Source organism: Myotis davidii, unplaced genomic scaffold (genome assembly GCF_000327345.1).
Source record: "Myotis davidii unplaced genomic scaffold, ASM32734v1 scaffold533, whole genome shotgun sequence".
NCBI lineage: Eukaryota > Metazoa > Chordata > Mammalia > Chiroptera > Vespertilionidae > Myotis > Myotis davidii.
Window position 1 is genome coordinate 590,128 of NW_006285996.1, and position 14,338 is coordinate 604,465.

At 43.7% G+C, this 14,338-nt stretch overlaps 1 protein-coding gene across 1 annotated transcript in view; it reads right to left on the reverse strand.

The window, feature by feature from the left end:
* The window catches only part of ERICH6B (glutamate rich 6B), a 66,400-nt gene that overhangs the window by 24,598 nt on the left and 27,464 nt on the right, over positions 1-14,338 (reverse strand). The window contains exons 6-9 of the mRNA XM_015559680.1: positions 10,801-10,919; positions 9,017-9,153; positions 6,778-6,839; positions 4,276-4,430 (exon numbers count right to left, since the gene is read on the reverse strand). Coding sequence (XP_015415166.1) covers positions 4,276-4,430; positions 6,778-6,839; positions 9,017-9,153; positions 10,801-10,919 — 473 coding nt within the window. The remainder of the gene's footprint in view (positions 1-4,275; positions 4,431-6,777; positions 6,840-9,016; positions 9,154-10,800; positions 10,920-14,338) is intronic.

The window sequence follows — 14,338 nt, forward strand, 5'->3', positions numbered from 1 at the left end:
AGCATTGTCCCCATTTAAGAGAGGCTAAAGACTTACACAAAGTTACCAGTGAGAGGAGAGCCCTTCCTGTTAACCTGCAGGCTCGTTAGTGCAAACAGGCTGCCTCTGACCATTAAGCTCTCAGCCACCGCTCATATTTAGTTTACAAATTAATGCTCTTCTTCTCCTTCTTTTTTTTAACCTAAAAAAGTGCCTTGTAAGAATATCTGTGGTTGGTTTGCTGCTGATGGCCTGTAAAAAGCTTCTAGATCAGCCATGGGCAAACTACAGCCCGCGGGCCGAATCCGGCCCGTTTGAAATGAATAAAACTATTGAAAAAAAAGACCGTACCCTTTTAGGTAATGATGTTTACTTTGAATTTATATTAGTTCACACAAACACTCCATCCATGCTTTTGCTCCGGCCCTCTGGTCCAGTTTAAGAACCCATTGTGGCCCTTGAGTCAAAAAGTTTGCCCACCCCTGTTCTAGACCTTGTTCATGGAAGAGAATATTTGTATTTTAGGCCTTATTTTCAAAAGCCATCTGAAAGCCAGATTTCTCAAGATGCTTTTTGCTTGTCAAACTCACTTGTCATATAATGACACTTCCCTAACGGTGAGGACCCCATGGGAAAAGCAAAATCTCTGACACAGAGGTAAAGTTCTTCCATTTTTCTCTCACTAGGAGATCATCATCATGTGTCACTTAACGACAGGCACACGTTCTGAGAAATAGCATCTCTTGGCAATTGCATCATTGTGGAAACATCTCAGAGCGCACACACAGCCATAGATGGTGTAGTCTACTACCATTACTGAATGCGCTGTGCTTTTATATGACTGGCTGTTTACCACAAACATGTTGCATTGCTGTACAGTGCATAACTGTATAATAAGTGGCATATCTAAAAGCCTGAATCCCATCACTATTTTATTGGGAACAGAGTATGAGACTAAGAGTTAAAAGGTAAGATACTACATCTCTGGACCTTCCTTTAATTCTTCTAGAGAAAAAGCGCTGCCTCACAGGCAGGCCCTGTGCTGTGAGGCAGCTGCTGTCCGTGAGCTTGCTCTGCTGCTCTCTGTCCGTGAACTCTCCCTGACCGCTGTGGAACCACTGGCTCCGGGCTGGCCGTGTGCACACACAAGCAGTGCTCTGCCTGACTCAGCAGCTTACTCCAAACTTACTGCCATTTGTAAAAACAAAAACAACCAGATGTCCCACTACTCATAGCCTTTTCGGGCAGTCTGATGTGAATGATAAATTAGGAAGGAACCTCTGCTTAGAGATCTGGGTGAGAACCTTCCTCTTGGCTACAGGGAGCACAATTAAGTTTACTTGAGGGACAGACACTACAGTACCAAAAGGTCCGAGGCAGGACAGGGGAGGAGTTCACTAGCCTGGTTGGAGCAAGACACCAAGGAAGGTTTCATTAATGGATTGGAGGTGAGGCCAGGGAGATGTGAAAACTGAAGGCTTCTCTTGGGGCTTCCAACCTGAACAGTCCCCTGCTTTCCCTTAATTTCTGTCTGTAGAGGTTCTGACTGGTCCCACTGACTTCCTTTCTACATGCAGGCCCAAGAGATGAAGGGAGGCCAGGAGTGTCCACACCTGGGCTGACAGTATCCGTTTCTAGCTCTTCCATTTTTACCCTCATTACTCGAAGATGTTTGATTGTTTTGCCTCTTAGTGAAAAGTGTTTTCATTTTCTGCTGGACACACAGCAGGAGTACATTTCCCAGCCTTCTTGCATCTAGGCGAGATCATGTGACTCATTGTGGTTAATGAAATTTAAGCCTGGATCTTGGCTCACTTCCTGTTCATGCTGGACACAAAGAACTCCAGTGTGGTGGAGACCCATGATAAAAGGACCCAGATCCCTCAGAGCCAGTCTCTAGGAGGAATGCTCAGAGAGCTGTGGGACTCAGATGAGATGTGACATGAGCAAGAACCTTGCATCTGGTTGTTAAGCCACTTAGCTTTGGGAATCATATGTTTCAGCAGCGAATGAGCATTGCCTTGGCCAACACGGGCTCAGTGTCCTGAGAGTGTCATGTATGTTCTTCTGGGCCTCACTTTCTTCAACTGTAAAGTGAGGATAATAATAGCACACATCACACAGGAATTGTTGGGAAAAGCTACATGTACATTATATGTGGAAGTGCTTTGTAACCTGCATGGTGTTATGTAAATGTTAGTTTCTGTTAGTTTCCTTGTGTTCTCCAATTTATTAAATGATAAAATAACATTTACTGAGTTGCCCATGCCAGAATTCTTAGATTCATTCTTTGTCTTTTTCCTCTCTCACACCCCACTTCCAATTCAACAGGAAACCAATTCCTGGTTCCCCCTTCAAAAAATATCCCAAATCAGACTACTTTCACCACCTTTACTGCCACCACTTAGTAGAGATGCCCATCACCTCTCACCTGAGTCTATGCCCTGCCTCCCAACTGGACTTCCTGCTTTTATTCTTGTCCCTTAAATGTATTTTCCACACAACAGCCAGAAAGATTCTTCTAGAGACTAAGCCAGGTGATGTTTGTCTCCTGCTCTAGACTTTCCAATGTTTCACCTCATTCCAGGATAAAATCCAGAGTCTTGCTGTGCCCACATGGCTCTACCTGATCTGGGCACTGAGGCTCATTCCCTATTCCTCTCGCAGCTGTCCTTGCTTGCTCTGGTTAGCATGCCCTTCCACCCAGTATTCACATACTCACTCCCTCATTTCATGCATGCCTAGGCTCAAAGGGCATTTCTGAGATTGCCCTGCAAGTTTTAGAGCAACTCCTCTCTCAGCTCAACAACTCAAGAGCCCCTTATGCTGCTCCCCCATAGCACTATTCAGTGCTATACCTGGCATACACTGAATAGTATTTTTTTATATTGGCTGTCTCCTCACCTGAAACAGAAGTTCTGTGGGCACAAGGGTGTTGTGTTGTTTAACCCTGTATCTCCAGCACCCAGAAGAGGGCCTGACATAGTAGATTCTCAATAGATATTTACGGAAGACATAAGTCTATCACATCTTTCTAATTCCCACATCAATGTCTCCTTCTTGAGCTTCAGACCTGATTATTAATTCACTCTAAATGACCAATATTTTGAGACTAGTTTTCACTTATAACTTCATAGTATCCATCTTCATAAATATTAGTATGTGATTGATTTTTTTAAAAAAAGGCTTTATTTTTAGAGCAGATCACAGCAAAACTGAGCAGAAAGCACAGAGATTCTCTATATCTCCTGCCCTATCTCACACACACACACACACACACACACACACACACACTCCACCACTGTTACCATCCTGCACCTTAGTGTATATTCATATAGTCAATGAACCTACATCAATACATCATTATCATGCAAAGTCTGTAGTTTACATTGGGGTTTACTCTTGGTGTTGTACCTTCTATGGATTTAGACAAATGTCTAATGACATGCATTCACTTATAGTATCATACAGAGTATTTTCATGCCCTAAAATTCCTCTGTGCTGCACCTGTTCATTCCTGTCTCCTCCCTAGCCCCTGGCAACCACTGACCTTTTTATTGTCCCCATAGTTGTGCCTTTTCCAGATGTCATACAGTTGACCCTTGAACAACATGGCTTTGAACTGTGCAGGCCCACTGATCTATATATAAGTAGACCCGTGCAGTACAAACTCAGGTTGTTCAATGGTCAGCTGTATTTTTGATTTTCAGTTGGGAGTCATGTATGCAGAGGGCTGACTTAAGTTATACTTGATTTTCAAATGCACAGCACATTGGTGCCCCTAATCCCCACCATGTTCAAAGATAAAATTATACGGTATGTAGTTGAAATTATACAGTATGTAGTCTTTTCAAATTGGCTTTCTTAACACAGTAATATGAATTTAGGGCTCCTCCATGTCTTTCTGTGGCTTGATAGTTCATTTCTTTTATCACTGAATAATATTCCATTGTTTGGATGTACCACAGTTTATTTATCCATTCACTATGTAATTACTTTTTAACATGGGTTTAACATTTATTAGGAGAAGGACCTATATATTATAACATATATTTTCTTTACCCCTCCCTTAACCTCACCTAACTGCCAAATATAGGCCCTTTAGGGAGAAGAGCCTCAGTGAGTCCTAGTAAAAGTCCTGGTCAATTTGTGATAACCCACGATGTGCCTCCATATATTGAACACATTTTTCTTGTATTCACATTGTGTATTGGCTTTGACAGCTCCTGGGTGGTCTGAGTATCCCACCTGAGCCTCAAAACCTGCACAAAATAAAAATACCACTGCCACACTTACCTCAGTGCTGCTCTTCATCCACTCTGTATCTATTTCTGTATCTAATTTCTTTTTACGACGAATACGATGAGGTTTCTTTATTTCTGTCGTGGGCTTCTCAGTGTGGCTCAATAAATTAAATGTGTGAGTAACCACATCTGAATCTCTGAATATGGCTTTGGTAGAAAAGAGAAAGAAAACATAGATCTATTTCTCAAGAGAATTTGGGGGTTTGGGACATGGGCCATATTCTCCCAACTAAGGAAAGCTGCCAGGAAAGAGCAAGAAGAGAGAGCTGGGTTGAATTTCAAACTATTATTTATTTACTTATTCATTTAACACCTGTTTATCAAAGGCCTGAAATATGCCAGCCCAGTGCTAGATGCCAGATACCATGTGAAAACTACCCAGTCCAGACTTGGGATGTGAGGGGTGACACACTAGCCCCAAGACAATAACAAGCGTGGCTGCTAACTCAATTAATTAAAATAGGCGAAAGTGGGGAGTCATTACAAAAGAAAACATACCTTAAACATATTATTTGAACTTAAAACATAAATCTATATTAACACTCTAATGTAGGGCAAGGTCTTTTCTTGGTGTGTGGGTCTGATGATGGATTCTGTGATCATTTTTGCTCAAACCACATTCATAATTTATTATGTCTAATTTTCAATTTTGGAAAATTCTAAATAGTCTGAGCATAGAATTATAGAGTTTTAAAAACATTTCTATATATTCTCCAATCTTTTAGATATGGTGCGTATATAGTTCCAAGCACTTTTTTTTTTTAAAAGCTATTTTTTATTGGGTCCTCTTAAAGCATTCAAAGCACAATTTAAACTCTTAAAGCATTAGTTTTCTTAGCAACAAGAAGTTTCTTTTTATTTTCATTTTTGTCCATTTTTTTTTTCCAACTGAAAAAAATGGAACTAAACTAGTAAGGACAGTTGAAGAACAATCCCTGCTCCAAATGACTCTGGGGGGATGTCTGACAATCAGTGGGCACAACAGTGGCCTGAGCAGTGGGGAGGGGCTTCTAGCACCCTATCAGCTGGGAAGCTCTTCATTGGAAGGGGCACCTTGGTACCTCCACAACTAGGTTAGGAGTGGTTGGTTAAGAGAGCTTAGTTATCCCTTGTCATCAACACAGTGTTGGAGGAGGTCACTGGGAGGCTGTTACTGCTGATTCACCTGGGAGCTGGACCTGGACTATCAGAGGCTCCTCACCCCAATCTCCTGTCCTTAGAATGAGATCTCTGCCCACCATTTCCACAGCTGGAGCTGCATCTCAAGGATCCAGCCTGGAGAGAATAATGTGTTGTGAGACCATCTGGACTGAATACGCGACTGACACAGGTAAGGCCTCTTTACACAATTCAATCTTTGGATATGGAGATCGAATTGTCTTACTACTGACTAATACAAGACTTGCATATTAAACCTGCCCTGCTTGGGGCTAACCCATTGTGTAAGTTTGGTGGGAGACAGGGCCCTTCCACTATAGAGACTGAAGGTGGCAATTCCTTCTTCTCCCTGCCCCAGATTTCCCATGCCAGGGTTTGGTAACTCCACTGAGAACATGAAACCTAGACTTAGAAGGCCCCCACTTTTCTTCTCTAGACACATTGAACATGCCAAAAGGATGAGCCTTGGATATGGCCTGAGAGCTTTTGGACATGAGTGTGGCTCATGTTCACCCAATGACTCTCTGAGCTTTACTTTCTTTATGCTACTTCACATGGTTATGAAAATTAATTTGAACAGATAACATACGTGAAAGTACCTAGCCCATAGTGATTATTTTGTACGAGTTAGGACAGGGGCTAAATTGGTATTTGGGAATGGAAGCACTTCCTTGAGAGAGAATGTGAGGCTGTGTCCTGGCTCAGTGAGAAAAATACTATGCTTGATTCCTTATGTTTGCCATTGTTATCATTGCCATTTCTATGTTAGTTGGATCTGGTAATTTGAAAGATATTCCATATGGTGGTTTTGAGTTTCTAAATTAGGTAGCCTTGAAGCTTAAGCTCTTGGCCCAAGCTTTCCATGATTAGACTCCAAAAACTGGCAAGCTCCATGATTGGCAAATCTTAAAAGCTGGACCACAAATGCCTTCAGTATATGGTAAAAGGGCTATTTCTTGCCCAAAGTTTATGTTAATAATGACTTATTGGACCTCCCCAGATCTAGGAATTATCTATTTCTGTGTGGTCTCATAGCATCCCCTTCCCACCATATCCCTTAACCATACTATATGTGAATTTCCTGTTTGCTTGTCTATTTTCACCACCCCCACCAACCTGCACCCCACCACCAAAACGTAATCCTGTTGAGATCCCAGACTGTGTCCATCTTTCTCCATATTTTATCCCTGGCAGCTAGGACCTCAATAGACCAGTAGGTGCTCAAATGAGGGACTGAGCACTTCTGCCTCCTTTGTGGACATGGCAGAAGGTGAGAGGCAGTGAAATGCACACAGGAGAGCCAGTCACGGATGGAAAATGGTAGAGAAGTCCTTACTTCCACGTTTCTCCATAATCCAGTGAATTACTTCCTTGTACTTTTCAATGTTTGTCTTCAACCTGAAAGGAATGTGAGTTATCTTTAAAAACCGAGACTAAATTCCTGTTTATATGTCACGCTACACAGTGTAGCCAGTGCTAGAACTTTCCAAGTCCTTTTCATAGGTGGAATGTTGGGCTGACAGCTCTTTCAGACCCAGCTATTCTTCCAATCAGAGCTGAGGAATAAAGGAACAGCACATGGCATGGGCTTGGTGCTTCTTTCCTTGCCTCTAATTGGCCTTCAACCTGGGCACCTGGGCTGACCCCCAAACATTTAAAATAAATTTAGTGAGGACCAACTTGAGGGCAGGAACAAGGCAGAAATGCCAGACTGGCTCTATGAGTTAAGCTTGATTTTTCTATGCCTTCCTTGTGCATATCCCAGTGAAGGTGACATTTAGAAACAGCGTGGAAAAACAGCATTGTTTGTGCCATGGGAAACCCCTTTGCATTTAGCAGGAAGATTTTCAGTAATCCCATTCAAAATGACTCACCATGAAAGCCACACCAAGGCACAGCTTTTCCAAATACTCAAGCCCTAAGGCCCTCTCATGTCAATACACAAAGCAAGTCATCCTGGCATGTCAATGGCTTGGGCTGTTGTCCTCCCAACTAAAGGGACCTCCAGGAGTAGCTGTGTTTCCTGGTTCTCAGATCAGAATATTCTTGAAAGGGAATGTGTCAGGAGGGAGCATCCCAGCTTAATTAGATTTGAAAGAAGGCCTTGGACACGACAGATTTTAAGTTTTCAGTTAAGATTCCTTAAAGAGTGCATGATAATTCAACCCAGGAAACAAATTACTGGGAAGGGCTGAATGAATTCACTTGGCAGAAAGCTAAGGTTTACTACTTGTGCTTTAAAAGCAGTAATGGAACTTGAGAATGAGTTCTTCATGGGCCATGTATACAAAATGTTTTCATTTTATTTGCTAGCACTTTGAATGGAATGGAAGCAGTTATCTAGCCTACTATTACCTGTGAGAGGGTGAGGACCGAGGAGTGGGTGGGGTGAGACCTATTCCACAGGCCAAGAGCGGATGCCAAATACTAGTATATGCAAGAGTTAAAACTCCAGTGAAGGGTCCAGATAGAGGCACCCAATGCCCTTCTTTGTCCACTTTTGCAAACTAGTGGAATCTTACTAGGTAGCTCCTCAATGGCAGCGGCTCTCGGGCACACACAACTGTAAAGATCAACACACAGATCAGCACAGAGTAGGTGCTCAGGAAATATTTGTTGAGTGCAATCAGATTAGAATGAGCACCGGTAATAAGCTTAAATGGGAAGGAATGGGGGTGGAATGTCATATATGAGGTAGAATAACTTTTGGGATGTTTTCTGGCCTTTGTTTGTACAGTTGTATAAGGATCTGAAAGCTTGGATGTTTGCTTTCCCCTTTCCTAGAGAAACCTCAGAGGTCTCTGGCCCCAAGACCCTATGAGTCCAAAGCTGAAGTTGCTGGCAATCTCTCTTCGTGACTTTTGTAAAAGCTTTGATTCATGAAGGAGATTATACAGGACACCCCATCTCTCACAGCCTGCTCCTTGGCGCCACTGCCAGAGAGTCTGTGATAGACTCATGGGAGGGCCTAAGAACAACTTGCTCACCAAGGTGTTTGACAGCTGGATGAGTGGAAATGCAGCACCGGGTGGATGTACAAGTGGGGATCTGGAACACTTTGTGCCTGGGGTCATGCCAACTAGAAAGGCTGGGTGCCAGCCACATCTTCGTCATTCTCCACTCTGAATAGAGGGTCTGGCCATTGCTCCCAGGTCTGTGAACCTCATGGCTTTCCCTCTCCAGGAAGCAGGAAAGAGCATTGGCTTAGCCCAGGATAAGGCCAGGGAATTTCTTGGGCAGATGCCTGGGATCTCCATTCCCTGACTCCCCTCTCTTAAAAGGCCCAGAGTCCTGAGCCTTGCTCCCCAGACTTTTGTACAAGTTCATAGTCTCTTCAAGACTTTCTTGCCCTGGATTTCCAACCTTTGTCATTGCGTATCTTTGATCCTATCCTGGATCTCCCACTCTTGTCAATTTCCTTGCCCTTGTGCCTGTCTTGTGCTTGCTTTTTGACTCAGGGGACCTTCTGGCACTGGCCTTGCTCTTTCCTCTGGTGGCCCAATTTACATTGCCCTACTGCTACCTCTAACCTACCTACACCCACTGACCAACACCTCATCTCTCCAGCCACTTACAGAATTCTCAGTTTCCTTCTGGTTTCACTTTCCAGTTGGCCAGTCAGGGGAATGTCAGTATCCTCTTCCAGTTCACTGTGAGCAGCCTGTTCTTTGAGCACGGTCTTAAATACTGTGTGATAGGAGCTCTTAAAAAGCTACAAAAGGATCAGAGAATAAGATATCTGGCTAGCAAGATTTGTTTTAAAGAATATTTCCATTATTATCATACCCTCTACTCACTTCCCAACTCCCTCAAGATTTTTTCTAGCAATCTTTTGAGAGAAGAAAATGATGCTCATTTAAAGAAATTATTGATTTTTAGAAAGAGAAAAGGAGAGATAGGTAGGTAGGTAGGTAGGTAGAGAAACATCCGATTTGCCAAAACTGCAACGTTAGCATACTGGGTGATGCTCTAACCAACTGAGCTACCTGGCCAAGGGCAAAATTTTGCTCTTTTTCCAAATGTGGAGATGGCTATAGAAAGTAAAAATGCTTTCATGCTTTAAGAGCTTAACAGGCTTTCTGAGTTCTAGGAATGACCAACCTCCTAGCGGTTGGTTATTTATTCAATGTGAGCAATGACTGTCTTCAGAAAGCAGTGTGGCACCTGGCATGTTACTACAGTGGACAATCCTGTGTTTAAAGATTCTTCCGAAGTAATGACATTGCAAGCTGCCTTTTTATTTTTTAAACTTGATTGTTGTATCCCAAGTCCATGCTGTTAACTAGGACTGACCCATAGGTGGGTCTTCACAAGTGTTTCCTTTTTTGGGTCCCTTTTGCCAGAAGATGGAAGTTGGCTTGCTGTTGAAGAAATCCATGTATCTGTCATGTTGCCCTGCACACCTAGTAACTGAAGTTGTCATTATTGTTGTTCAACATCTGATAATGTATAGTAGGCCATTAACTTATTGGTTTTTAATAATAAGCAGAGGACCAATGGACTTAGAGTTGCATGTGATCTGGGACAGATTTATGCTTGCTTCGCTTTTCTCCCTAAAAGCCTCTCCCCAGCTCCTGTCAGCGAAGCATTCGCAACCACTTCTGGTTTGGTGACAATTCCAGTTGATGTATGCTCAAATAAACTCTTAACATGTTTAAATATACCTCAGTTTACCTTTTAACACTGGACTCGGTGTTTCAGGCCAGGTTGAGGTTAAGGCCCGTAGTGTCTTGCCTCTACATTCCTCATTATTGACAATCCCGCTCTTGGGTGGAGCAATTTCCTATTAGGCTGGTGATCTCTCAGCATCTTCTTTGGATTCTATGTTTTATTCACCAGAAAATACAGTGCTCACTGTATCCACTACACAGCAGACCCACTGGGTGGGCCTAGTTGAAGTATTCATCCCACCTAGGCTGGGCCACCCCATTCGATTTAGCCAACATGGACACCTTGTGAGGTTGACCCATTTGCTTTCCCAGCCTAGTAGAACTATCCTCATCATCACGGTAGGTGTGTTGGGCCCTCCAGTGATGAGTTCTCTCATGCCCAGAGATGACTCCTGGGTGAATCTCTGGTTCTTGCAACCAAAAGAGTTTGCAAAGCAGGGTTTGTGATTCATGGGCATGCCATAGAAATAAAACAAACAAAGTGAATCAAGAATAGCAAAGTAATTGAACTGTCAGAATAACCAAAATATTGATTGATAACCCCGATCCAAATGGGAGGACTTCAATTCCTTCTCCCTAGTTTGTAACCCAGTGGCTTCTGGTATCCCCTCATAGGGGCCTCAAAAGTCTTTCAGCTGTAGGTCTCCTGTGACATTCATTCCATTCTTCCTGTCCTGCTCTGGTCCCACCTGTTCGCATCTGCTGCTGACGACAGGGCTTGGAGACGTACTGCTTAGCCTAGCTGTAAAGCTGCCTATCAAGAGAGCGCCAGTATCTGTTGTCTCAGCATCCTCGTAAGCTTCTGATCCTTGGGGACAGAGTGGTATAGACAGCAGGGGGAATGTATCTCCCAACCCTATGCCATACTTTGTCACCAGGGCAAAGCCCCTGAGATGACGAGGCGAGGTGCTTGTGATTGGAGCTAGCCTGCACAGCTCACCTGTCACACGGAACCCTCCCAAAGTGCCATGCTCATCAGGAGCTCACACAGTGACACGGGAGACGTTCCCTCTGCCTGTGACCCCAGCTCCGCCCATACAGCAAATCCTCAATGGGCAGGCATGCTGATGGTTTCTGAATGATTCCAGTTTCTAAATCAAACAATTCCTCTAGATTTTCACTCTTGCTGAAAAATGTTTCTAAAATGCCAGAGTTACTTTCCTATCTTAGTAAATGCCATGCAGTGAATCTAAGCTCTTGTGCAATCTTTTTTCTCCCTTGGGTGTGGTATTTCAGTACTTGAAAAGCAATTCTTATTAATACACAGGGTGGGTAAAAGTAGATTTACAGTTGTGAGTATAACTCAGACTTTATTCCTGTATGACTATTAATTATTGTATTATTTTTCATATGAACAACTATAAACCTACTTTTGCCCTACCCTGTAATATGTATGGAAGCAAGTATGAAATTTAAGGCTAAATATGAATTGAGACCAGAAAATTTCCCAATTAAAACAAACAACTTAGTTGCTTTTCTTTTTTTTGCCTTTTCTTTTGTAAGTTTAGAAAAATACATCTGCTTAATATTGATTTCCTGATTTCCAGGGATACATGATTTCAGTCTTGTGATTGTAATTAGTACCTACAGTCCTGAGAGGTTTCTTAGCCATAGCGGAGAGGATGCATCAAAACGCTTTCGCCTGAGTCCACATGTGTGGTCAGTCTTGGAGGTTTGACACAGGGAATTAGAGTCACTAGCTGTGCCAGCAGGGAAGAAATTGATGCAATAAAGACAACCACATACTACGGAGGTAAGGCTCTGTCATGACGTCCATCTCATCTTGGTTACTGGGTACCCTTGGGGAAAGGACGCCTGCTGACCCTCCAGGGCTGGTTCTGTGCCCCGCCGAAGGCTGTGTTAGCAGCACTGCAGACCCCTTAGGTGGTTCACTACTGCTGGTTGTGGTGTTTGCTTACAGAGGGGGCCGTTTAAGGTTTAGCTTGCTAGGCTGCCCCATTCCTACTCTTGGGTTAGAAACACCAGGCTTTCGTTAGGCGCTTTGCTGTCCGTGCTTGTTTGGTTGTTGGTTGCTGTCTTTGCTGGCACCCAGCCTGGGACACGTGAAGTAAAAAGAAAACTCAGGAAACTCGCTGCCTTGTCATTCATGAAGTCCCCTGATCCCTAGCCAGTTGGCCTTCTCTCTGCCTTTCAGAAGTTTCTTATGCTTGTTTTACATGTAATGTCTAGGGTTTTATGCTGTACTTAGTGGGAAAAGTACATCTACGTATTCTTCCCAGAATCTAACTTCATTTTTACAAAGAGTTTCTACACAGAATGATTTGCCTTGAGATCTAGATGATTTATGTTTTGTTTGAACTTTCCTGATTTCAAAAGCAATCTTTTTTTAAGTCCTCACCCAAATATATATTTTTACTGATTTCAGAGAGTGAAGAAGTGGGCGGGGGAGATAGGTAGATAGGTAGGTAAGTAGTTAGAGAGATGAGAGAGAAACATCAATCGGTTGCCTCTGTTACCCAGATATGTGCCCTGACTGGGAATGAAACCCACAACCTTTTGGTGTATGGGACGATGCTCCAATAAACTGAGCCACCTGGCCAGGACTCAAAGCAATCTTGAGGATATTTGTTAAGGTTACCAGCAGGGCCCTCTGAAACTCAGGCCCTGGAGCAACACCTTAGGCATTCTACAATCCTCTTTGCTTGAATGTGTGTCATTGACATGTAGGTCTGTTATAAGGAAAGCTCATTTGGGCTGTGCTAACAACAGAGTAAAGCAAAGAATATCAGGGCTCATGAGGCAGTGCCAGCTGACCTGGGGCTTCCTGTCCCAACATGGAAGCAAGGTGGTCTCACGTTTTTATCCAACTTACACTGTCATTGAGGTCCATGCCATCCAGTATGTCAGGGCGCTCATTTAATAGAGCCTCATAGAAGCTACTCGGAGGGGTCGACTTCATGGCTTTCAATTGGAAGGCGAAGCAAAGGAAAGACATTTGGAAGAGGAACGAAAACCAAAACAAAAATAAAATAGATTTACAGCATTTACTCTTACCCCTTTAAATAAAAACGCACACACCATCACAAAGGCTTTATATGAATTCGTCAAATTTCCTAACATTTCAATTTGAAGATATTAATACAATAGGAACAAAAGGATAAGCTTCAGTGGCTGACTTAGGAAAGTGAGTGTGTGCTCCTGGTGTCTGGTGAAGGTTTATCTGACCAAAGGACATTTGAGTGAGTCCTGAATGAAGCAGGCAGGTAGCTGGGGAAGAGCATTTCTGCCAGGAGGCCAGCAGGTGCAAAGGCCCTGAGGTGAGAGTGAGTGGGAACATGGTTGGCCTATTTCACAACCGCAAGAGACACAGTATGCCTGGAGAGGAGTGAGCGTGAAGGAGGGTGGCTGGAGGGGAGAGGGGGGCAGGGCCAGCTCACCCAGGATCTTGTAGGCTGAGGGAAACACTTTAGATTTCATTCTGAGAGAGATATCTTCTGAATGTGATTTTCTCTTGGAAATCCTGAAAAATATTCCTACCTCCTGCCAGTTTTGTCAAAAATTGCCAATTTCTGGAATTGCATATGGTTCATAATTGCAAATTAAAGCATAAGAGGTGAATCCCCAAGCCAGTGAACTGTAAAAAAGGTCGATTGCAGATAACAAATGCCTTTGTTCTCAAGGTCAGCCACAGCCTGGTGACTCTCTAGCCAGGAAAGGGGCTTCAAGTTTCCAGTGTCGAAGGGGTGCAAACTGAATCAAGGAATTGATAATTACAGCTTAGCTCTTGCTTTCCTGCTCCTGGGAAGGTGTGCACCCTGAGGCAGAAATGGCAGGAAGGGCTCCCTCTGATAATTGGGCCCCCAGGGAGTTTACTGGGCCTGTAGCTGAGCTTCAGAGTGGCACCTACCCCTTCGAGCTGGGCCATCCAGAGAGGCCTGAGCACCCTCCCGGCTGGCACAGGGATGACTCATGTTGTCTGATTTTGTGTCCCTATTGTGCCTTTGGGGATGGAGAAGGTATTTCCTTTGTGATCTCCACACATGTTATTTTTGTACTTCTTCCCAATTTTGGTTCAGAATAAAAGCTCTGACTCTGTCGGGCTCCTGGTGGATGGAGAATTCCACCCAGTTGGGACTGCCTGTACGCACACCAGGCTCAGGGCCCTTTCTGCCCTCAAACCTCCTGCACCAGCTTTGGTTTTTTCCTGGCAGAAACCTGCCCATCTGTGGTGGATCCTGGGCTAGACAGCGCCACCTCCCCCCCCAC